This window comes from Trachurus trachurus (assembly GCF_905171665.1).
Source record: "Trachurus trachurus genome assembly, chromosome: 4".
NCBI classification, from domain to species: domain Eukaryota; kingdom Metazoa; phylum Chordata; class Actinopteri; order Carangiformes; family Carangidae; genus Trachurus; species Trachurus trachurus.
Genome location: NC_139898.1, coordinates 12,648,884 through 12,674,801, shown reverse-complemented (window position 1 = coordinate 12,674,801; position 25,918 = coordinate 12,648,884). Strand labels below are relative to the sequence as shown.

The 25,918-nt window shown below is 37.9% G+C and overlaps 2 protein-coding genes across 2 annotated transcripts; both read right to left on the bottom strand.

Moving 5' to 3' along the window:
* Positions 1-1,557: 1,557 nt before the first annotated feature.
* LOC310984772 (granzyme G-like) lies at positions 1,558-9,146 on the bottom strand (the record flags this gene model as incomplete). Its single annotated transcript, XM_083970088.1, has 9 exons — positions 9,072-9,146; positions 8,359-8,518; positions 8,137-8,266; positions 7,766-7,993; positions 7,547-7,687; positions 2,644-2,702; positions 2,242-2,374; positions 1,844-2,071; positions 1,558-1,737 (listed from the first exon to the last, which is right to left on the bottom strand). The coding sequence occupies exons 1-9, from the start codon at positions 9,127-9,129 to the stop codon at positions 1,558-1,560; spliced, it is 1,317 nt and encodes a 438-aa protein (XP_083826214.1). The 5' UTR covers positions 9,130-9,146.
* A 6,810-nt stretch (positions 9,147-15,956) lies between these two features.
* On the bottom strand, positions 15,957-21,281 carry LOC310985400 (granzyme B). Its single transcript, XM_083970976.1, has 5 exons — positions 21,166-21,281; positions 20,835-20,994; positions 19,729-19,861; positions 16,375-16,602; positions 15,957-16,261 (listed from the first exon to the last, which is right to left on the bottom strand). Exons 1-5 carry the CDS (start codon positions 21,221-21,223, stop codon positions 16,082-16,084), a joined length of 759 nt encoding a protein of 252 aa, XP_083827102.1. The 5' UTR covers positions 21,224-21,281; the 3' UTR covers positions 15,957-16,081.
* Between the last annotated feature and the right edge of the window lie 4,637 nt (positions 21,282-25,918).

Sequence of the window (25,918 nt, the reverse complement as noted above, 5' to 3'; positions counted from 1 at the left end):
GCAAGATGCAATAGATAAAGTGGAGAAATAAGCAACTGACTGCCGCAAAAACCAATGTAATGTGTTTCTTAAAGTGACAATACCTAAAAAATAGGTCATTCAGAACCATGCATTGCATAAAAGGTCAAGCAGCCAAATAGTAATGCATTCATCGTAATAAACCAGAAACAAACTGTTTGATTGTAGGATACAACCTTAAAAGGAGTCACCTTCTCCAGTCACAGAATGATTTTAAGTTCATGAGTAAATAAATAAATAAATATGTGTAGGCTAAGTGTATGGATACACAATGTGTTTCCTGTCTGTGCATTTACAAATCTATTGTCATGTCAGAAAATTGTCAAACTGATACAATCACCAAATTCCCAAAAATTTCATTCACTTGTGAGCATATGTGTAGGGGAAAGTGCTGCTTATTGTCATTATTTGAAATATGCTGGTTACTTATAACTGCAAGTGCCTAAGTGTTGTTGCAGTGGTGAACTTCTGTTATTCTGACAACATTGGAGTTGCAGCACTTTTAAAAGACTATACTGTAGGCTACTGTCTTTACAGTGCAATCAATTTTAACACTCATCACTAATGAGTAACTATGGGCTTATTTTGTCACATCTCTCAACACAAGTATTTAAGTGTGCAGTGAACCTCACATTGTTGCCTCAATACACTTAATTTAGATTCATGTTCAAACAGACATACAAAAAGGCAGAAAGAGAACGTGTTCAGAGAAGTTTTTATTGTTCCAAGATATGGTACAGAGCAATTTTAGATGGTTGTGTGTTCTCATTTGATCAGGAGTAAAGAAGATTCTCAAAGCACTAATGTATTAACATAATAATGTTCAAGGGCATGCATAGGCCACATTAGAAAACAATAACAATTTAATCTGTTTCAGACTGAGAGGTTCTGTAGCTGATCATTGGAACCACTAGATGGCACAACTGCACATCCAGTCTCCATTTAGCCACAACATCCTCTGGGTGTACTCAGCTAAAACAAGGCCCATTAAAAGCAGCTACTAACCACACAACAAGAAGTTTAACTGAATAAAACTACCTGCACAGATGAGAACCAACAAAAATCAATGCAGCCACAACCATAAGCTCATAATATGGTCCATGGCAATGCTAAAAGTAGCCCGCTAGCAATAGCAACATTTGCTGAACACATTGGTTATTATCATGCATTCTGTAGCTGCTCACTTGTGAAAATGGGCAATAAAAAAAAGAAAAAGAAAAAGGGCACACAACACTTTGTATCGATCGAGTTACAAATAATTGTTTAAAATCTTTTTAATTTGTCTTTCATGATTGGTGTTTCTAAACCCAGTTTGCTTCGACTGAATTTCAAATTTTCTTCAACCTAAAGTCTATTGATAGAAATTGTACCCACTTTGCCAGCGTACCCTTTTGTCTGACTCAACTTAACAGTCCAAAATTTGTCTTGTATGATATCAAAGCATATTTTCCATTAATTCTGTATAAGGCATTTAGCAGGTAATAGTACTGTAGCACCTCAATTATTAGCTCTGAAAAAGTAACCTGAAAAACTGCACATTCAAATGCTGTGATTTGACACTTTAGAGCCCTTTCCATGACGCCCAATGATCCCATCAATCCAGGTTTTATACAAAGGTATCTTAGTGAAACAGTACATCTGAGATCCATCGACTTCAGCTGCGGCAGACACCACCCCGTACGCCTGTCCTTCACAGACCAATGGACCACCAGAGTCTCCCTGGAAGGACATAACCAGTTTGAAATAATTACCTCAACAACTCTGATTTAATTTTCAGTAAATCAAAAGTTTGTTTCCGAATGTTTAATTTAATTCATACACATACCTCAGCTGGTCCACTCTCCCCCTCAGAGCAGTACAACTTTTCAGCGACACACCACTTCTTATGTGTGAGTGTTACGTTGACTTCCATGAGAGTGGGAGTCATGTACTTATTATCTCTGTCGCTTCTTCCCCATCCGGAGACTATGCATGATGTTGGAAGAGAGTCATTGTCTTTGTCTGCCAGAGCAATGGGTCTCACCTTTTTGTTGAAATGCGCCTTGGACTTCAACTTGAAGAACAATGAGAGAAAATTCAGAAATTATAAACATTTACATGGGACAGTTTTGATTTGATACACCACGTTTTACAAACATCATGAGAAGACATTAAAAAAATTGATTAAACCAAATATCCACTACTAAATCCAAAGGTTTAAAATACAATTCCATTTTATATTACCTTAAGTAGCATTATGTCGTTTCTTAGTTCCTTTGCATCATAGTCTTCATGTGAAAATTTTCTTTCGACAAATACACGCTGTATTTCTTCAGTGCCACGGATATCATGAAGTCCCAGTAAGACTGTGTAGGTGCTGGGGAAAAAAAAACGAGATATAAAGAGTTACCTGAAGGCACAAACATATTTTTCTGGTCAGAACACTGTATTGTAAAAAAGACAAAGACAATTTATGTAAAGAATTTAGATTCAAAAGTTTCATCATTTGAACCTGCAGCTACATCAACATGAGGTAAAAACTAACTCGGCTTGGCAGTGGGCTGCAGTCATCACAAAATCTTCATTCAGAAGGAAACCACCACAGTGTTTTATTGCACCATTCTTCATGTGCTGCTTCAGAAGCACCATGTACGGCCTGCTATGTGGCACAGCCTCATTGCCTCCATAGATTTCTCCTGCATAAACTGGAGATAACATGTTGAAACAAGTTTACAGAGGTTTGTCCTGCTGTTTGAAGTATATATACATACATATTTATATGTATGTGTGGGACTGGAATTTAGCTACCCATGTACTGTGATTTTAGAATGTATGCTACAGCATTCCCAAATGCTACATTAACATGAGACTTACCTTGACCACAGAGAGTTAGTGCAAGCATCAGTAAGACCAGTTTACAGTGGAAAAACATGGTGAGATCGATCCAGCTGAGCTACTGAAGAACAGCAGTGCTCATCAATGATGAGTTCAGTTTTTAAACACTTCCTTGTAGTAGAGAGATGAGGAAATGATTTTGTAGCTTGCATATCCCCTATGCAAATATCAGTATATCACTGCAGTACATCCATAATGGGTGGTCTCCCCCAAGCTACCAAATAAATACTTAAGTAATCTGAATGGTGTTGAATATAATTTTTATTTTATTTCAAAAACCCACATTTCACTAAATGTTCAGTCTTGTTTTTATGAAAGACTCAGATGAAATGAATTAGTCAGAAACAGTTCTACAGAGCTGCAGGTACCCCATATAATTGTGTGCTATTTTGATCTCAGCATGAGACCCACTTAACAAAGTTTATGACATTGTATGACAATGTGATTCTACTGTAGAAAACTGCTTTTTACAATCATCATGCACTTTGTCAGAGAAACAAAAAAGTAGTCAGAAGTCAGTAGCGACACTGATTAGGCTACAACTGACAACATGAGTACAAACATCCTGTATCTCATCGCTAATTAACAGGAAGAACAGCATAGATACTATCACAAACCATTTCCTTCTGAGTTGAGAAACAGGAGTTAATCACCATATGCAATCTTTCAGGCTCCGAGAGTTTTTTCAGTTGTAGTGATAGTGGATAGACTCTATGCACGTCAATTCTTTCACTAACAAGCACAACATCATTTAATATAAAAATTAACCCACGTATCTCAAGGAAATTTAAATCAAACGCAACTGGACTTGGTTATTTGTCTAGGAACAGCATGACAAATAACCAAGTCCAGTTGCGTTTGATTTAAATTTCCTTGAGATAACTCTGACCTGGACAAATGGGAATATTCGCAGGCTTAACCCACATACATCTTTGTGAAGCTTTGTGATTTCATGTTAGAAAAGTTGTAGGGATATTTTAGCGAGTGAACATGATGAAACTAAAAGCTTGGCATGACTCCCTGATTGTGTGACAAAAAAAGGTCCTGGTTTGGAGTGTTGCAGGTTTGTCAGGACTCGTTTGTCTTGTGCGTTAAAGAAAAAGAGAAAGATGTGAGTTTTGTGACAATTGGAGTGAGTCAAGCTCATCTCTATCACTGAGCTGAGATTGAATATGTCAGAGTCAGGAGTGGGTGGAATGATTTGACTTGCACATTGCAACAGGTTGTAGGAAACCAATGAATGTCTGAAGAAACAAGAAGCTCTTGAGTACTAATTTGATGAAATGGGATCATTTGGGTGAAGAGATCTGATGTCAGTTGTAAACGTTTAGTCATTTCTTCCCTGGTAGACGTTTGATTAGCAAATTGATGATGTGAGAAAACTGATGTGCATGAAATTTAGCTGCTGGCTAGGATCTTTATTTTACAACAGTTACATCAAAGAATTTGTTAAATTAATTTCACTCATTGCATTCAACTAGCCGAGTGCTGTAACCTGTGAGACAGATGAAGCTAATTACATTAATTATTTTTGTGTCATGCAATTTTGTGAGTACTTCCTGGTTGCAATACCAGTTAGATATGCTGATATGTGAAAACTTGGCCAGTGAACTGGCTTCTCATGCTGTTTGTGCTGTATCATGATTGTGCTGTTAATGGTGTTACACCCTTACTGTTTTAAAGCAACCCAATACCTTTTAACCCATTTTTATCATCTACTCTAATGCAGATTAGGTCTGATTGGTTTCCTTTTCACAAGAAACCCAGATCTATATCAATAACCACATCCTCTGCCATTGCTGTAAACAGCAGAATATGAACCAATGGTCTGTCTGTCATTTTTTGAGGACTACCCTTTTTTATATCATATATTTTCTAAGAATGATTTTAGGCCTGCGTTGATTTAATGAAACACTGATTCTGATGCTCCAATCTTTTATTATAGTATAGTATTTATTATTATATTATTGTATTTATATATGTATTCTTGTTTGTCCTGTTATTATATTTGCAAAAACAAACCAAAAAAAAACATGTAGAACACATTAAATATTTTGTATGGGAAAGCTTTAATTCATATTCAAACTGGAAATGTATAGAGGAGAGAGCAGTTTATTGTTCATAAGAAGGTACAAAACAAAGCAGCAGAATATGTTCTCAAGAAAGCTGTTCAAAGCAGCAATGTAATATATACTGTTGACCATAAAGTTGGAATCTTTTCTTTTTCTTTTCTTTTTCTTTTTTTTTACCTTTTCTCATGACATGACAATGTGAGTATGTAATCATTGCACCTGGTTAAAGGTGATTACTGATGTGTATGAGCAGGAATAAAAAGAGGAATGTGTCTGAAAACAAAATTATTCCAACTTTATGGGTTCAGGTCAGTGTATCTTTTGGTCATTGGGTTTTCTGAATGGGAATAAAAAAAACCAAAAAAAAACCCATTTGTTTATTTAATTCTCATTTTCAAATACAAAAAATAAAATTGAAACACAAAGCATTCTTCTTTCTGAGTGTCAAAGAGCAATTTAAGGTAGGGTTGGAGATCCTGGAAAAACGGTTCTAGCAGGCCACATTTTGAAGTGAAAAGTCCAGGCCCCTTTCCTCAGACTTCTCTCTGAAGTCACGCCTCTAGAGCTCAGGAACACGTACAGTAAGGCTTGTCCAGTGTTGGGTTCACATCAAGGTGAAGCCGTGAGGGTACCAATGTAATCTCAATCTGAGATACTGTTGCATGTCACTGCGTAGCAATGCTGACTGTGCTCTAGCTTTTTCTCAAGGCTTATTCACGTGACAGAAAACACTTAAAATCATAATAAACCATCCAGCATCAAGCTTAGAGGTACATTGCCACCTACGAGACTTCAGCGTGGTATATTGGGTTACTATTGTTGTCTTTGCCGCGGTCTCAACTCGTTGAAGACTCTGATCATGCAGGTGATTAGTGAATGAAGAGCGGTACGGTACGCACAGAGGAGGGAGGGAGGGAGAGAGAGAGAGAGACAGCAGCTTGATTGGCACATCACGATCCAATTGACTTTAACTTTCCCAATGATTGGATGCTGTTTTTACAGGATTGTCCCTCCCACAGGTGACTGACTTGTTTCATTTTTGTGAAAAAGCATTTAAAGCAGAAGTGAGTGATCCGGTCGTTTTCGCTAATGCTGCGTTCCAGGCAGGCTTTTGAAATCATAAATTACAGCTTCAAGTCACAACTTACGACTTTATAGCGTTCCAGACAACCCACTCGTGTTTTTCCGACCTGTTTTACCGGTGAAAGTCACTATAACGGCCACTCGTAACTTCCGACCCGTGAAATCGTACCAGTACGTCTTTTTGTACCAGATCGAACTGGTACGACTTCACAGGTCGGAAAAAACCGAGTTTCCTTGAATGCACCATAACAGTCCTCGTCCCTACGTCGCCACATTCACGGCGTCCCTTGGCTGCACACACAGCCCTGCATGCCGTTCTCTCTCCTCATTGGATAAAAACTGTAGGATACGATAAATGTTTTCTCCTCGGCTCAGAGCAGAGCAGAGGGACTGACAGACCCGTGATTCAGACCAAACACTCTATGTAAGTGATTGCTGTCGGAAGATATAACTATTTAAGACTTATATTAACACAAATATATCACTTACTTCTGCTTTAATTAATTGGTTGCAATCAGAGTGGGAAGAGGATTTCAAAAAAATTTGTAAAAAATGCTCCAGAATAAGATCTCCAACCCTACCTTTAACTACATTTTAAAAACAGTTTGATTTTCATGTTCTATTTCATATAAAAAATAAAATCACCAGGCAACAGAAACAAATAGATAGACCAAAGACCCTTTTTTTTTTTTTTTTTTTCATATTCTGACACTGGATGTTGTTATTTTCAAGGCAAGAGTGCCAATGAGCACTACAGTACCTGTGTGCGTATGGTTCTATAGGCCAAAATGTCTTTGGAGCCCTACTCAGATTTAATTTCAGTCATGATAAACTGACATCTACAGTACAGAAATCTTTGCGCATATCACACGTAAAGTGGGGCAGAAGAGGATTTTCTGCAACAAGTTTGAGGAGATTTTTGAGCTGAAAATGGCATAAGCTTGAGTCCCCACCATACATCTAGTCAAAGGTGGCAAAAGTCATAAGAAAAGTATGAACCTGCTATATCTCCCCTTTTCCCTTCTTCTAGTCTAGATCGTGTTGAGTGTGCATGTGTGCGTGTGAAGACGTCTCTCCTAGAGACCAGTCCAGCCCACAGTCTTGCCTTGCAAATGACAACGTCCAGTGTCAGAATATGAAAAAAAAAAAAACTATTGTTTTTTTTTTTGTGGTTTTATTTCTGTTACATGAAATACAACATGAATATTAAACTGTTTTTAAAATGTAGTTGACACTGAATGCTGTGTTTAAATTTTATTTTTATATCAAATCAAATAAACCAATACGTTTTTGATTTTTATTTCCCATTCATCAACAGAAAATCCAATTTCTAATGACCAAAATATATTATACACTGACCTTTTTATGGGCAACAGTGTATGTCATGTTGTATTTGATAGCGGAAGTAATTTAATATGCAGCATTGGGTCTACAATTGTATATTTCTGATTTCAAGCCATACCTAATAAGGGGCTTGTTTAAGATCTCAAATATTATGCATCTCCCATGGTAGTGTTGATCCACTCCCTATACTCAGGAATTTTAGTATAGCCATGGAATTGTTTTTCTTGTTGGAATGAAATAGCCACCATTCCATACGCCTCTCCATCTTCACAGACAAGTGGACCACCAGAGTCCCCCTGGAAGTACATACAGAGTCTGGTGTGATCTTTACCAAGGTGTTTTTTTTTTTTTTTGCATATTGTAAATGTACATACCATCCCCGGTCCAGTCTCTCCCTCAGAGCAGTACAGCTTATTACTGGCACAAAGCGAATTGTCAGTGAGTGTCACGTTGACTTCCATGAGCTTTGAAGACATGTAGTTACTGTTTTTGCTGCTTCTTCCCCAGCCGGAGACCATGCATGATTTAGGCAGAGAACCATCATCTTGGTCTGCCAGAGCAATTGGTCTCACATGTTTGCTGAAATTTGCCTCGGTGCTCAACTTCGGACAAAAACACAAATATGGAGCTGCAGTATCAATTCACATTTTTCTGGCATTTATTAGCTTAGTTATTGTTCAGTAATATGAATGCAAAAATAACAAAAAGAGACTAAAGTCAGCATTTGCTTTCAAGATCCCCTTACCTTAAGAAGCATTATGTCATTTATGACGTTTCCATCGTAGTCTTCATGTGGAAATTTTTCTTTCACATCTCTAGTCTGCGCTTTTTTAAGATTACTGGCGTCGTGAAGTCCTAGAAAGACTCTGTAAGACCTGAAATGTAAAGTTAAAAAAGGTTATACGGGAGTAAGATTAGTAATAGCATTGTATTCACAAAAAATATATTACAAATATAGACAACTAACTCAGCTTTGCAGTGGGCTGCAGTCATCACAAAATCCTTATTCAGAAGGAATCCACCACAGTGTTTTGTTTTACCATCCGTCATGCTTTGCTCCACAAGCACCATGTACGGCCTGCTATGTGGCACAGCCTCATGGCCTCCATAGATTTCTCCTGCATACACTGAGATAACACTTTGTGTTAAAACAAGTTTAGAGAGGTTTATTCTCCTGATAGAAATGGGAGCTATCATAATCTTACTTTCATAATGTTTGTAATTATCAGCTGTATGCACAGGCTATGAAGTGAAGTAATTGTCTGCTTTTGGTGCCCTCAACTGGAAACAACATACATACACTATGCATATCTTTGGTAACTAAAGAATTTCTCATCCATCCATTAGCTGTGCCCCTTTGCCAGGGAGGGTTAATCTCAATCAATCAATCTCAGCTGACAAACCACAACCTATTGAGCATGCCTTTGGGCTGTGGGAGGAACCAGGCACAGGAAGAATGTGCCATCTCCACATAGAAAGGCTCAGGCCCAGAATTTGAAACCAGAATTTTTTTTTATTATAAAGTGACAGTGCCAATATGCCACCTAATTTAATAGTTATGATATGAATTGTTAAGATCCTTTATCTTTGGTTTTCCTTTTCAAAATGTAACAAGATAAGAGATAACACACACATACTCATACATATATGTTCTGGCATAATTAATATACCTACACTTACCTTGACCATGAAGAGTCAGTGCAAGCGTCAGTATGACCAGCTTACATTGGAAAAACATGGTGAGATCAGTCCAGCTCAGCTACTGAGAAACAGTGGCACTCATCACTCACAGGTTCAGTCTTTAAATGCTTCCTTGGTGTTAGAGAGAAGGAAGTGCTTGTGTAGCTTGAATATGCAAATAATGTGGTTGTGAACCATGTTCAGGAGGGGCCCCTATGACCTCCATAGTATGAGACACATCTTAATTCACCAGACGATATTAGTTAAAGCAGAAGTAAGCGGAATGTTTGTGTTAATATAAGTCTTAAATAGTTATATCTTCCGACAGCAATCACTTACATAGAGTGTTTGGTCTGAAACACAGGTCTGTCAGTCACTCTGCTCTGCTGTAAGCCGAGGAGAAAACTTCTTGTATACTTCCTTGTATCCTACAAGCTTTATCGAATGAGGAGAGAGAACGGCATGAAGGGCTGTGTGTGCAGCCAAGGGATGTGCATGAATGTGGTGACGTAGGGACGAGGACCATTAGATGATGACCATGACGAGGGCAGGGACTGCTAACTCCATCGGCTGACAAGAAGTTAGCCAAAACGACCGGATCGCTTACTTCTGCTTTAAGTTGATTTTCATGTGGTTTGAGCGCCTTGATTTTTCCAGGTTTCCTCAGTCTTCTGAATATAGAGTTCCCATACAGGTTGTCATGTGTTGAGTAGCTGACTTGTGGGAGAGTGGAGGCTCTCTGCCTTCCACACCGCTGCTGAAACCAAACCTGCATGATCAGAGCCTCGGACCCAGTGTCACAGCTCTTGTCACCGCGAGTCCACGACACAGATGTGTCCCATAAACCGTAATCTAATGTTTATGACAGATATGACTACACAAAATCAAATCACACATTGTAATATGTATATGATAATCCATCGATCCACTGATTGAGTATCAAAGGCTTCATTGAAAACAAATGCACATTGCACACAACCGAGGAGGATGAGCAAAACAGCGAAGAAGTGACCAGACTTGCAGATTCGCTAAATGATGCCATTTTAACAAACGACAAAAGTCGTAATTTTTTTAAAGTATATTTTTTGGGCTTTTTCATGCCTTTATTTGATAGTACAGTCGAGAGAGACAGGAAATGGGAAGGCAGAGAGAGGGGGAATGACACGCAGGAAAGGGCCGTCCGATGCGGGATTCCAACCGGGGCCGCCTGCACGAGGAATAGCCTCAACACATGGAGCGCCTGCTTGACCCACTGCGCCACTCGGCGCCCCTGAAAGTTGTATTTTGATCAACATTATGTATGAAATTAATTATTTCACTCATAAGCCGTGTAATAAACAGGATAATATAGAGTTAGTCTGTTGTTATGGAGAAATAAAGGCTGAAACATCCTTCATCGTAGCCCATACAGTCTATGATCGTAGCTGTGCCTAAAGGTCCCTGGTAGGTCATCAAGATGGCACTGCATGATTTGGCAGTTTGACTGACAGATGGGCCATCCAGCCCCTGCTCCTTACACAGATGATCACATTTTGTCATTGATATGAGAAATCACTTGTGTTATCGATTACTGTCTAATATTTATACTCAGATTTTTTTAATTTCGCCAACATTTTGCCAAAAAGGAGCCGTTTGGGATGGTACCTTTAAGTTACCCTGATCCACCTGAGAACTGTAACATAGCCTGTTTTTTTTTATTATTATTATTATTATTATTATTATTATTATTATTATTATTATTATTATTATTATTATTATTATTATTATTATTATTATTATTATTATTATTATTATCATTCTGCTTACTGTACATATTTACAGCTTACCATGCAACATAACACCCAAGACTTTAGTTTTTAATTTTGTGTTCTTCCTGTCCAGTAGTCAAGGTGTGTGTGATTCTCTGCGTAAGATCAGTAAGTTTGAGTCAGCCTGTTGAGGTAGGATTTTTACAGTCAGTTCTGTTGTTACTTCATCTGTAAGAGCTACCACACACCATTTGTTTGGGACCCAAATATGTTGCAGTGTTCTTGCTTGCATTATGTACAACTTGCTAAGGGAGACATGACAAGCTGGCCACTCAGCTGCGTTTGTGTGTAACGCATTATCTCATGCACACTGCATGAAGCAGATGCTTTTGACGATCTCAATGATAGTTTATGAACAGGACCAGCAGAACAGGAGAATTGTGATCTGATGAGCATTTTTAAAAAGTTCAGTTTGCATGAAACAGTTGACATGGCTGACAGCAAGACAGCATTTTCCCACCATAAAGGGACAGAGATGCAGTGAGGTTTCACAGATCCATCAACATATACGATAACAGAAAAACAGGATGTTTATAAGCTAAAGATGTTTGTGGGGGTTCTGATGGTTAAGATTTCACTAAAATAGTTAATGAATAGACATTTTACTGAGGAGGATATTGCTTGTTCATATCAATCTGAACTGCTTCTGCACTGTTTATCTAATTAACAGGAAGAAGAGATAGGACAATCCTGTTCCTCTGCCTGAGTTGTGACACACCAGTACATAACCTCTTGATTATTGCTCATTTTTTGAGATTTTTTTTCAATGGCTCTGAGAGCAGAATTGACCCTATGCTCTTCACTTTCTTCATTAAAACCCACATTATCTGAGCTGAAAAACTTGCCGGTGACGGTGTGCAAACTGAGGAGAAATCAATTATGAATCATGTTTGAAATGAGGAGGTAAATGAGGCTTTTGTGAGAGGGGTTAACGAGGTCATGCACAAAGAGATCAATAATATATAATCTACCCTTTTGAAATGCTAATAAAACAAAATGACATTACTCAATGCCAAAATGTATTACAGTAAATGCCCCTTTTTGCACCAGTACCATTTGTTCACAAGGAGGCAGTGTTGTCATTTTTGGGGGGGATTCTCATATTGTCCATCCATCCAGCTATTACTGTATCTATATCATTTGTCTGTGCAGGGTGACAGGGGGCTGCAGGCAATCCCATTTGACATGGGGTTAGGTTCAGAGGACCAAGACAGCCCAACTTTTAATTTTCGACACTCAGTCTGAACCCTGATAGTCATCCTGGCTGCTGGCATACAGAGTTCTCATTGGCAGAACCTGATGAGAACAGTCAGAGTTGGTTGAAAACGCCGGGTTCAACTGTCTTTATAGATATTTATATCAATAATATAAGGAGCTACATCGTTCACTCAAAAAGTCGATTTTCATCTAGCTGATGATTTCTGCAAGACATAGAGATACAACAAATAAAGACCAGTATTTTTGTATTATAGTATTATAAGTGAAAATCTAATCAAAGGTATTGCTCTTGATTATATTATGATATTATATAATCAATTAGTATTATAATATTATTAATGACTCAAACTAATTTGATGGTGGTTTTGGTGTTTTTTTGGGCTCTTCAAACTCTTCAGTTTCTCTGTACACAGTTTATTTTTCATAACTCCTCATACCCCTAGCCTAGGGTCCAGTCTAGCCCAACAATCTTATTTTATTGATTTGATAATGTATTTATGATGGTTCCTTAAGCCTCAAGATATCCATTATTGTTATAATTTATTGAAAGTCTGGTTCGCGTCATTTATGGAATTAGGTCAAATGTATTTGGTAAAGCAGGTTTTGATCGCAGTATACTGGGTGTTGTTCACATCAGTCAGAACTGCTCTCGCACTGTTTATCTCATGTGTAGATTATATCATGAACCGTTTCCTGTGTCAGTCTATCACAATTTTTTTTTATCTCAACTTCTTTGAGGTTATGCTTACACTTAGTTTCCATGATATGTGTTTATATAACATAACTGAATGTCCTTCACCCACAAAGAAGACTCATTTGAAGTGTTATCTTAATCTCATTAAATGGCAGTTAAAGCAGAGGGTGTAACTAGGGTTGGTATATTGAATGCAAAATAATAGTTGTAGCTTGAAAGTGGATGGGATGATTGAAATGAGGGATGCAAAGAGAGTAGAGCTGAATTCAAACTAAATATGTCAGGAGTTGTGGTAGTGAGAAATCCTGGGAGTAAGACTCATGGAGGTGGAAATGTCAGTGAAACATTATGGCCACCACAGTATAATAATGTGGATATACCAGGCTTAGAGAGGAAAAGGTTTCTGAACCAAAACGTGTGTGATGGGAAGAGAGACAGTGATGGAGATGGTCATTTGACTTGTGCACAGGGTGAAATGTTAAATTTGAAGAACTAAAGGAACGAGAAGGATGTCATTAGAAACGTGCATTTGAGTAATGTTGACAGATAATGGTAGCTTTCAATTTAATTTCATGTAATAGGTTGATTTGAGTATATTTGGTCATCTGATTTCTTATATTGGACTTTCTTGTCTTTCTTTAAGAGCAATACATGGTTGGACAACTGCTGTGGTGTTCGTTCTATAATTAAAGAAGAGCTGAGCGTCCTACATGTTCTGACTGACATCTTTAAGTGAAGCACAGTCCAACAGTGCTGAAACATACATGTGATTATTTGTGTTACTTTGTCCTCATAAAATGGTTTGTTTTAAAGGCAATCTGAGGGAATGGCCTTTTACCCCTGTTTGTTCACACATGACTCAACTTGTGTCAGGTTTAACTCATAAAACCACATTATCTGCTTTAGCTGTGTAGCAGCAGAAATTTAACCTATACTTTCTTTGGACATCCTCTTGGGTTTCTGATGGAAGTGTTGACTCAGACAACCACTGGACCTTTGCTGGTCCAGATCCAAAACACTTGAAAGACTAACACTGGAAAAGACTTGATTTGGTCAAACAATGTAAAAACAAAGGAAACACACAGTGACACGGTGAATTCTCCACAGATTACGCCAACCTGGAATAATCCCTCGAGGGCTTAGAACCAAAAGGGCGTAAGTGACATTTGACAAACTTTACAGGAGAGGCAAAACAAAATTTTGACCAGACTTCAATCAACTGTATTCATTAACCTTAAACCACAACATTGCAACCACAGACATGCTTATATGAATGAGTATTTATGTAATAAACTTATGACATATTAACACAATGAACATGTTCTTAAACATTTTAAAATAAAAAAAATATGTCAAAAACGTCACATACGCCTTTTTGGCACCAAACATTTCCAAGTCTTCTAGGACATATTGGGCGTATCTGCTGAACAATGTATTGAACTGATTGAATAATTAACACTCGAATAAGTAATTAATTGTCATGTAACTCATTCATTAATTATTTTAAAAGGGTCCTATGTTCCCCGCTGTTGCTGATTGATGGACTCTCTCTACTTATCTGGACTCTATCTATCTATCTGGCCTGTCTAGCCTCTACCTGGTCTTTTTACTGTACTAAACTTAACCAACTCCTGTCTTTATTGCCTAAACCCAACCAATGGGACAATTACACTTCTCACTCAAAGTCACAACTCAACTTCTCACTCAAAAATAGGCAAAAATCTGCAAAGTCACAACTCAACTGCAGGTATGGGACAAAAAATGGCATGTTGCCCTGGTCTTTTTGGGGAAAAGCGGGGAACATAGGACCCTTTTTCTATGAAAGGGTTCTATGTTGCCCAGTCACACACATAACAGGTACATAGGAGCCGGGGAACATAGGGATGACTCCAGTAAGGCTCTCAAGGCATGATTCTGTCTTATTGTAATCACTCTTGTGAGGGCATACATTCAAAAACAACTCTGCCTCATCTTTAACTTCTTTAATATAGGATTCATCAGTTTGTTTCATAATATTCATCAAAATCTTTTCTGCCTCAGACAATTCCATGTCTGCAGTTTTCTCAGCCATTTTCAATGCTGTTTAAGGGCAACAACTACACTTACGCCCTTCTGGCTCTGAACAAACATGTGGGTCCGACATGTATTTAGATGTATTTTTCAGTGCCAGAAGGGCGTAAGTGCACTTACGCCCTTCTGGCTCCAAACATTACTCACATTTTTGAGTTAGGTCTTTATGGTTTTGTTGCTTTATTCAATACAGTTTGATCTCAGATGGGTCATTTTGGCATCATTGGATAGGGCTCATCAAGACCTTTCTTTTGATATATAGAACTCATTTTCGCCCAAAATGGCACTTACGCCCTTTTGGTTCTAACCCCTCGCCCTACTCTTATACCAAGTTGAAGCTATTTTGCTCAGAAGATTCTTAAATGTGAGCATGTACTGAAAAGGACAAGGTTTTTTTGTTGTTGTCACGTTTGGCATGCAGTGGGCTGCAGTCGTCACTCAGGAGGAATCCACCACAGTGTTTTGTTCCACCAGAGTACTTGTACCATTGCAGCAATACTGTATGTATGTATTTATGTAACAGTCCAATCCATTACTCTATGTGTTCGACACATACAGTAGCATAACAAGTCACATTTGTAAATACTACCCCTATTCATTTGCACATAGTTTTTACATTGTGTATATATTTTTATTCAAAGTTGTTTCTATTTCCTTTCTGCTCATACACGTTTGATTAGATTTTAAAAAAAAGATGTTGGAGTTGAAAATTGAATTACATGAAACTCAGCCTAATGCTTCTGATGTAAACCTAAATACTGTCCATGTTTTGCTGACTGAATGGAGACAGTATGGTCAATTTGGGTTTCAATGTCAGAGAACTGATTAGGTTTCAGTTTATAAAATATTTTTACTGTAACTCTGACTTCAGCAAGTGAATAATGGACCTCTTGTTGTTCATCACTTTGCTCACAGGGAGGCAGTGTTGTCTTTTTTTGTTAAATTATGTTCAAACAGAAGTGTAATGAGGCATTGTGAGAAAGCAACAGTTTATTGTTTCAAGAGAAAGCATGAATCATTCTGTTTAAATTGTGATCTGATCAAAACAACTGAATAATTATTGAGAGAAAATGTAGTATGATTGCTGTCGGAAGATATAACTATTTAAGACTTATATTAACACAAACATTCCGCTTACTTCTGCTTTAAGTCTGGAGTGTGCCACTCACAATGTTATTAGATCAGTTTTAATGTTAGCACTTAAACTGTCACCTCTAAAATTACTGAACACCAGTAACACAAACATAAGATGTTGGTTCTGTAATCCAGTCAATTTGGGCTCCGTTCTGAGCTATGTTAGTATAGGTAGAAGTTAGTCCATCTGATCCTTTTTGCAGCCGGAATGACGCCACTCCGTACACCTTTCCATCTCCGCAGACCAGTGGACTACCACCATCTCCCTGTAAGTACATACAAAGTTTGAAATTATTACTTCAACAATTATGATTTAATTATCAGATTGTTAGTGTCAACTCATGTACTTCTTCATGTTGTGTTTCATAAATATACATACGCTCCTTGGTCCAGTCTCTCCCTCAGAGCAGTACAGATGCATTTTGGTACAAGACTCATTGTCAATAAGTGTTACGTTGACTTCCATGAGAATCGTAGACATATAGGAACTGTGTTTGTTGCTTCTTCCCCAGCCTGAGACTATACATGATTTAGGCAGAGAGCCATTATCTTGGTCTGCCATAGCAATGGATTTCACATGTTTGTTGAAATTTGCCTTGGACTTCAACTTGAGGAACAGGGAGAGATAAAGACAAAAAATATAGAAATATGAAGCTAAAATATCAATTCATATTTATCGCGCATTTAAGCACTAGTACTGTAATAGCTAATGATCAGTGATATGCAGTAAATGCATAACATATACATTCAACCGGCCGACAGGGAGAGATTAAGAAAGATAAAGATATGAAACTTAAACATCAATTCACATTTCTCCAGTGTTCACATTCGCCTGCTCGCTTATTGCTGAGTGACATGTGTTCAGTATTTAATTATTTTTGAGAGAGCATTTGTATTTTACAATAAAAACAATTTTTTTAAACAATCTTACCTTAAGAAGCATTACGTCATTCAATCCTTTTTCTGGATCGTAGTTTTGATGTGGAAATCCTGCTTCCACATATATAATCTGTGTTTCATGATGACGATGCTTATTGTAGTTGTGAAGTCCTAGAAAGACGGTGTAGGTTCTGATAGGTGTAAAAGTTATATGGCAGTAGATTAGTTACTTGTTCAGAACATTCATTCAACAAGAAATACAAATGACACAGTTCAAAAAGTTCAATAAATTTGTTTGTTTGTTGGTGGAGTAAGAAATTTCATCAACCAGAATTCCCATTGCATTACTGTAAGTAACATACAACTTACTCAGCTTGGCAGTGGGCTGCAGTCATCACAAGATCCTCACTCAGAAGGAATCCACTACAGAATCCAGTTGTACCATCCTTCTTGTGCATCTCCAAAAGCACCATGTATGGTCTGCTATGTGGCACAGCCTCACGGCCTCCATAGATTCCTCTTGTTACTGATTAAATAAATAAGAATTTCTAAAACAAAAGTGCACACACATTTTTCTACACTAAAATTAATTTGTCATTATTGTCTTGTTAGATCCAGTTTATTACCTACTGTATATAACTGCACATATCTTGAGCATCAGTATGACTAAGAAGAACAGTCTTGCATGTAACTGACTGTGTGTGTGTGTGTTTGTGTGTGTGTGTGTGTGTGTGTGTGTGTGTGTGCGTGCGTGCGTGCGTGCGTGCGTGCGTGCGTGCGTGCGTGTGTGTGTGTGTGTGTGTGTGTGTTCAATCTAAACTCACCTTGACGATCAAGAGTCAGTGCAAGGATCAGCATGACCAGTCTGTAGTGGCAAAACATGGTGAGATCAATCCAGCTAAGCTGCTGAAGAACAGTGGTATACACATCGCTGACAAGTTCTTAAAATACAGCCTACATTCGAGAGAGAAGTGTTGTTGGAAGTTGAATGTGCAAATGAGGGTTTGAACCACATTCATGAGGAGGGGCCACAACATGACAATATACTACATCCTTGAGATAGTATAATATTCTAACCCCATGCTAAAATACTACGTAGCTACACTTTTACACTTGTTTAATTACCATGTATGTAGAAAATGTTTGCCGTTGGAAGGAATCTTTAGGATTAACACCTTTCATGTCTCCAAACCTGCCTCATTGCTAGTGCTATGCAGGCTCTGTACAAAAAAGCAAATTATTGAAGAAAGACGAGTTAACTTAATAAAAATGCATTAAACTGTGTTTTTTCACAAGCAAATAACACACATTCTGTTTTATTTTTCTATTGCGCCGTAGTTTGAATCATCTGGAGACATGAATCGTCAGTATTTTTTTTAAAGTAATGGCTTCATCATTACATTATCATATTTTTGTGTCAAATGCTGATCTGATTGTTTGGATAATATTTGTCTTTTTTTTGGTTAATGTATAATAAAGGTATATTTTGATAAAACAAGCATATCCATTGTTAAACATAATTATTTAAAAAATCTCACTTTTAGGTACATTTTGAATGAAAAAAAGGGATTGATTGTGATTAAGTACGGCCAGGTATAACTGAAATTTTCCCAGATGTGATATTTGAGACTTCACTGTAATATCAAAAACATTTAACATAAATAACCTCTGTGGTCATATAAAATGTATGAGTATAAATGACAGTTACAGTTTTAACGAGGATAAAATTGTTCTTGCACTATAAGAAACTGTTAGTAGGCGCTAGTAGTATTCACCCGGAGCTGTTCTTTCAGGTGTTGCTAAAATGCAATAGCAGGGTCAATTAAACAACTTGCATCAATACACTTTGTTCACAGGGAGGCAGTGTTGTCTTTTTTGTTGCTTTAATTTTTGTTCAAACAGAGAAATGCATATACCTGTGTATCATATATGTTCATATATTTTTGTTTTGTTAACTCAACTTTCAAAATAAAGATTTGGAAGCATTTTAAATCTGCATAAAGCAAGCAGGTACAGACTTGAGGTCAGTGGCATCATTAGCATTTCAATAATTAGCACTTTAGTTCTGCAGTGTGATAGGAAATACAGATTACATTCAAATGTTGTGATTGTGTAAATCAATAGTTGCATGCATTAAGGGCGTTTTGTTGCAGTTTTCATTGCTAAACTGATCCAGCTTTTGTTCTCAGGTATCTTGGTATAGAGTTTTAAAACTTGTCCATTTGTTAGATTTTCTTTAATGGACACCACCCCGTACGCCTTTCCATCCTCACAGACCAGTGGACCACCAGAGTCTCCCTGGAAATAAATACACAAGTTGCAGTATTTCCATCATTATTGTGATTCAATTATCAGCATTGGAAATGTGTTTCTACAGGTTATGTTTCATCATGTATGTACCTTCTCTGGTCCAGTCTCTCCCTCAGAGCAGTACATATCCTTTTTGGTACAATACTCATCGTCAAGAAGTGTTACGTTGACTTCCATGAGAACCATAGACATATAGCCATTGTGTTTGCCACTTGTTGTTCCCCAGCCTGAGACTATACATGATTTAGGCAGAGAGCCATTATCTTGGTCTGCGATAGCAATGGATTTTACATTCGTGGTGAAATTTGCCTTGGACTTCAACTTGAGGAACAGGGAGAGATAAAGACAATGAATATAGAAATATGAAGTTATAATATCAATTCATATTTATTAACCACTAGTAATGTTCGGTGATATACAGTAAATGCATAAAATATTTTCATTAATGTGTTTCGGGCATTTGGAAACATAATATGGAAAGATACTTGACATCATACAAACACACGAAAGCAAACTTTGTTTTTAACTTTTAGGATTTTCTTACCTTGAGAAGCATTATGTCATCTTTGAAAGTTTTTCCATTGTAGTTTTTATGTGGAAATGCCTCTTCCACATATAGAGTCTGTGCATCTTTACGATTATCGTAGTTATGAAGTCCCAGGAAGACAGTGTAGGACCTGATTCAATTTAAGGTAAAATAAGTTATATGGTGGCTTGATTAGTTGCACGGTCAGAGCAACATAGCCTATTCATAATAGATACAAATATTTACATAATTTATGGTTATGTTGTAAAGAACTATATCTGCATTTGCAATCTTAATACATGAGTCTACAGTTGTTGGTGGCTTAAAGGGATAGTTCACCCAAAATTCAAATTTCACTCATTATCTACTCACCCTCATGTCGACTAAGGGCTGGGAGAAGTTTCAGAGTCCTCCGTGCCTTCTCTGAGTTACAGCAGGGCTCCGTGCAGCACTGCATGTCCATATGACGGTTGCGAACGGGGCTCACTTTTCTTTGTCCAAAAAGACACACCAAAAAACATCCAAATACCTCCACACAGCTCGTCTGTAATATCCCTCTTGTATTGAAGCCCCGACATGAGAAATTGTTTAAAAAAAATTAAATAAGTCTATATTTCAAGCTTGTTTGTAGCTGAAGCTCTCAGTGTTGCTCTGCCGGAATCTTGCACGATTTGTGGAGCCGTGAACTGGGTGTCAATGCAAATTGAGATTTGCACAGACACAGGCAAAGCGGTGAACTGACACTGGGAGCTTCCGCTACAGACTAGCTTGAAATATAGACTTATTTAATTTTTTTCGGAACAATTTCTCATCTTGGGGCTTCAATACAAGAGGGACATTACAGACGAGCAGTGTGGAGGTATTTGGATTGGTTTTTTGGTGTGTCTTTTTGGATGAAGAAAAAGTGAGGCCCATTCGCAACCGTCATAATGGACATGCAGTGCTGCGCCAAGCCCCCCCGTAACTCAGAGAAGGCACGGAGGACTCTGAAACTTCTCCCAGCCCTTAGTCGACATGAGGGTAAGTAGATAATGAGTGAAATTTGAATTTTGGGTGAACTATCCCTTTAAGAAATGTCCAAATTCCCAGTATTTAAAATTTAAAAATAAGTGTGTAAAACTTACTCAGCTTGGCAGTGGGCTGCAGTCATCACAAAATCTTCATTCAGAAGGAACCCACCACAGTGTCCAGTTGCACCACCTTTCAGGTGCTGCTCCAAAAGCACCATGTATGGTCTGCTATGTGGCTTAGCCTCATGGCCTCCAAAGATTCTTCCTCCATGCACTGGAAAAAAACAAATAGATAAACATTGATTTTATTGATGCCATTAATACTCATACGTTAAAATGATCATTCATCATCATATCTCACATTGTCAAATTTAGTTACTCATGTACTGCAATGTGTGCTCTACAACAACCTTGATCAAATCGTACATGTGAAAACGGTTCTTACCTTGATCCTCAAGGTACAATGCAAGTATCAATATGAGCAGTTTCCACTGAAAAAACATGGCAAGATCACAGTTCAGCTGAGCAACTGAAGAACAGTGGCACTCATCACTGACAGGTTCAGTCTTTAAATGCTTTCTTGTACTCAGGGGAGAAGGAAGTGCTTGTGTAACTTATGCAAACGACTGCAAACCACACTCACAGGGAGGGGCCTCTGTTACCTGCAGAATATGACAATGGTTAGATTTTCACTTTTTATAATTTGTGTATGTGGTCAAAAATACAGTGTAATGCAACATTATCAGAGCTCTGATAGAAATGTGTGTGTGTGTGTGTGTGTGTGTGTGTGTGTGTGTGTGTGTGTGTGTGTGTGTGTGTGTGTGTGTGTGTGTGTGTGTGTGTGTGTGTGTGTGTGTGTGTGTGTGTGTGTGTGTGTGTGTGTGTGTGTGTGTGTGAGCATAACACACATACATTTGTAACAGTTTTTCCTGATATTTCATGTTCCAAGACCTTTGTTTGGTAATTAAAACCTTTTGTTGGACATGCTCCTCATCACAGTTCAGGCCTAGATCGATTGTAGCAGTGAGAATCATTCAGACCAGTGTAGTGAGCTCTGTGCTCTGTGGTGACACTCACAACTTTGCTATTTATTGTTATTTCATTGTTCAAAACTGTGGTTTTCTCAGAGAAGCCTCCGTGTATGTCACATGGCCCCAAAGGTGACATTATTACAATGTTATCAAGTTATAAGACAGTAAATAGAAATAGGATATGTTTGAAAGTGTGGTTTGTGTAACACTGAAATGTGATCCCATAGCTATAAGGAATGAAAAAGTCATCAGGAAGGGAGCAGGGGATGCAGTCAACATACTGTATAAACCACAATTATATAATATCCTTTTAAGCAAGGAGCCAATATGAAAATGTCTTTATTGGGGGGGGGGGGGGAAACGTATATGTATGTAGCAGAAATGTGAGTCATGATGCCATTTAAAGCATGTGGGTTCTGCAGGCATTTGTTTCAGTTTGGCAAGAGTAAAGGAAAATACACCTGTGCCGTACTGACAGCTGTATCATATTAGCAACCACTGACGAATGATGAAAAAGAAAATCTGGAGAATCACCAAGTACAATGATAGTGAATTAACCATGTGACTTCAGCTCTGCAAGGTTTGAATAGATGAAAGTAGCACTGGCTATAACCTGTTTTTCAGAGTAGTCAATGCTAAAAGTATGCAGTTCTCTGACCAGAGCTCAGATATGTCTGTTACATCACTTCCTCAGTCTAGACTCAAGTATGTCGCTCTTACATTTTAGGCACAAACGCTATTGTAATTGTTTTTAATGTTGCACAACACAGGAGGTGAGGGACAGTGAGAAAGGAATGAGCAAACAGTTTCTTTGAGACCTGAGCCTCTGGAGTCCAGGGCAGTGATGGGAAATTACAGCAGGAGATTCAGGAAAGAACTTGGAAGAACATGTTCTTCACATACTGTAGTTAGTCTGTCTCTTCTATGGGGAGCTCCTGGCTAACCTGTTTAGCCATTAGACATACCACCAGGACATAATAGAAACATATTAGAAAAGAGTTTTATGACATTGACTGTGCATTCACCATTTGGTTTCCTCCCCTCTCTGATACACTTTCTTTTCTTTTTTCTTCTTCTCTGGTACACTTTCAAATTTGTTTCCCCCTCTCCTGCTGTCAGCTGTCATTTCAGCATATTTTCCCAAACCCACCTCCACCCTTTTCACCACCAGTCTCTTTTCCAGAGCTCCAGCTTATCTTCTATATTTTCATGACCACCAACTGTTTCTAGACCGTGGGGGGCTTTCTCACACTTTGCACATTCCATCCTCACCCACTTTTTCATATTGTGACATCATAATGGGGTCTAACTGCGAAAGACTCTCACTTCTCACTTTCCTCTTTTATTTTGCATGCCGTTACAGCTTGATTCACAAATTACACAAATATACAGTACATACACAATAAATATGCACGGTACATAACACAAATATAGGTGGTCCCATCCACAATGATCATTAACCTGGCTACTCACTTACTATAATAAAATGAGGTACACGTAAAGGGTTGAAGTAACAGGAAAATTAAGTTTTTTTTAATAAAATATGTCATATTTCAAATAATGTTGGAGAACTATACGGTGTTTGCAGTGTTCATGCAGAGGTGTATGCATATTTTTCCAGTAAGCATGTACTCATACTTTCTGAGTGTTTTGTGGCCCTACGTTCTGAAGTCTGGATTCCACCACAGACTCATTCTTAGTTTTGCTCAGATGCTCAGCAAGTATCACTGAGCTCACAAGGTGGTTATATGTAGGTGTCAAAATCCTCAAAACCACATTTTATCACTTCATTGACACCATTGCTTTTCAGTTGCTTAATATGAAGTCTGTTGATGGATGACCTATAGTGCTCATTTATCTCTTTCACTATTGCACAATTACTTGAGTTGTTCAACACAGAGCTGTTTGTGGTCCAAATTTATGTCTTGCATTTACTAACTCAAATAATTGCCAGCTAATACATTTATCACATTAATAAAGTATTCTCTCGATACTGAAGCCTTAAGACCCACCTCTGTCTGCAGTATTACAGTAATAGAGAACGTCCTCTTAAGATTTTCTATATAGTATTTTCACAGCTATATTGGTTATACTACATAGACATACTGAGCTGGCTGTTGATGCCTGAAGTGATTCTGCAAGAGGTGATCAGACATTTCTCAGCTGCACCTGTGATTACAATAAAAATGATTTTTGATGATTTGGTTATACCCATTTACAGTTAGATGTGCTGTGCTTTTCAAGTGAACCTTCACAGACACTGCATAATGAAAACATCCAACAAACTGGAGGAAGATGTAGAATCTATAGCGCTCGTTTTTTATTTTGCCAAGAGCTCGAAATACTGTCTGTAAATGTATTTCATGTGGAGCAGCTTTCATCAGACTGACAAATTTTAGTAGTTCATTACAAAGCCTTAAATTGCACACCTTACGAGATGTGAGACTGATAGTATTCCTGTCAGTTTGCTACAAATATTTATATATCATTTGAACATATTGTTAAAAACAGCAAAAAAAAGTGGTTTATTTTTTAAAAACGCTCTTACTATCACTATCTTACGTGCACAGTCTGCACATCACATTTGATAAAGAAAATGAATTTTTTTTAAAGTTCATTTTCCCATCACAGTCACACAGACATTTCTCTGAAAAGACTTGTGATGCAAACTTTGGCTTGTGATCTAACAGTTAGTCCTACCGCATTCACCAAAGCTTCAGGAGATTAAATCTTATGATTCAGACCTAAATGAGCATGTGTTGATTTATCTTCCTTCAGCTTGTTTGAGAACTTTCTCTGAAGTATGTTGAAATTCTCAAGCAACATTTGTACTTGTACTTTGTTCCAGTACTGCAAATGTGTCCTTTGTTTGTTTTCATGTCATACAATAAGGTTCCACAGCTGGCCAGTGTGGCGGTGTAAGCACCCAGTCACAATATTGACCTAAACAATGAAAATATGAACAGGCAGACAGTTAATGACTATATGTAATTACCAAAGCAAAGCCACCTATTTCTCTCGCCAACATCAAGCAACATGGACGGAGAAAGGGAGAAAGTGGAGAGAAAAATCATTTCAGTGAGCCTTGGATGACATAAATTATGTCAGCTCTATGGGTGTTTTTCTGCTCTGCTTGGCCCATTTCAATCCAAAAAACATATGGTGACTCTCTGCTATAGACATGGGATTCATATTTAGATGTATCAGATTTAAACTAGCATAATAAGAGGATGGGAATTTTCTTCTACCCCAACTTTTTCATTTTGTTGAAGAATGAAGTTTTTCCGACAAAATAGTGAGACCTCACTCATTTGCAAGAAAGGTAATACCACTAGCTAAAAGCTTTCATGTCTCTCAAGTCTTCATCAGGCCTTTGAAGAGGACCTGTCAAAAATGATGAAATGCTATGAACCCGTTTGTGATGACTAAAGTAAATAGCATGCTCTCGTAAGAAGTTGGTATATTGTAGTCAGGTCACAGGCTCAACATAGTTCATGTTGTATTGTACTGTATGATTTCCCGACCCATTGCTAAGCCTACCCCCAGTTCCTGTGTTGTTTTGCCTATCAAACTTTCCATTTCACATGCCACATGAGCAGTTTACATAGATAACAGTGGCAGATTTTCTTCTCAAAACTCTTGTTTTGAAACAGTTCTCAGAGGATTATCATCTGCATCTAACTAGCTACAGAGCTGATAAGAGCACCATGAGCTGCTTGCTTGATAGCACTGTTTTCAAGTTGACTCATTTTAAATAAAGACAAATACTTGATCTGTCATTGTCGTTACACATAATTATACTCAAATAGTACCAAGCAAAATCATGTACTTCTGGATTCGGAGGGAGTCTTAAAAAATGGCCCATGCACAGTGCTGTGGCATGCAAATAAACCCATAGCATGACCAGCCATGCCTGGTTTCAGTTTCCAGGCTATTGGGTATTGGGTAATCACTGTTCATGAAAAGAATTCAGCAAATGGTCAATTGCTACATTTGTAAAATGTAAAAAGTTGCACTAAGTTTGTATTCCTTATCAAAATATACAGATTTAAAAAAAAGATCTCTTGAGTCTGAACCATGCACGCCCTCGGGGTATCAAGAGATATAATGATGGGTGACAACTGACCCTCTACATACACAGAAATATTCTCTCTGCATTCGGCACAT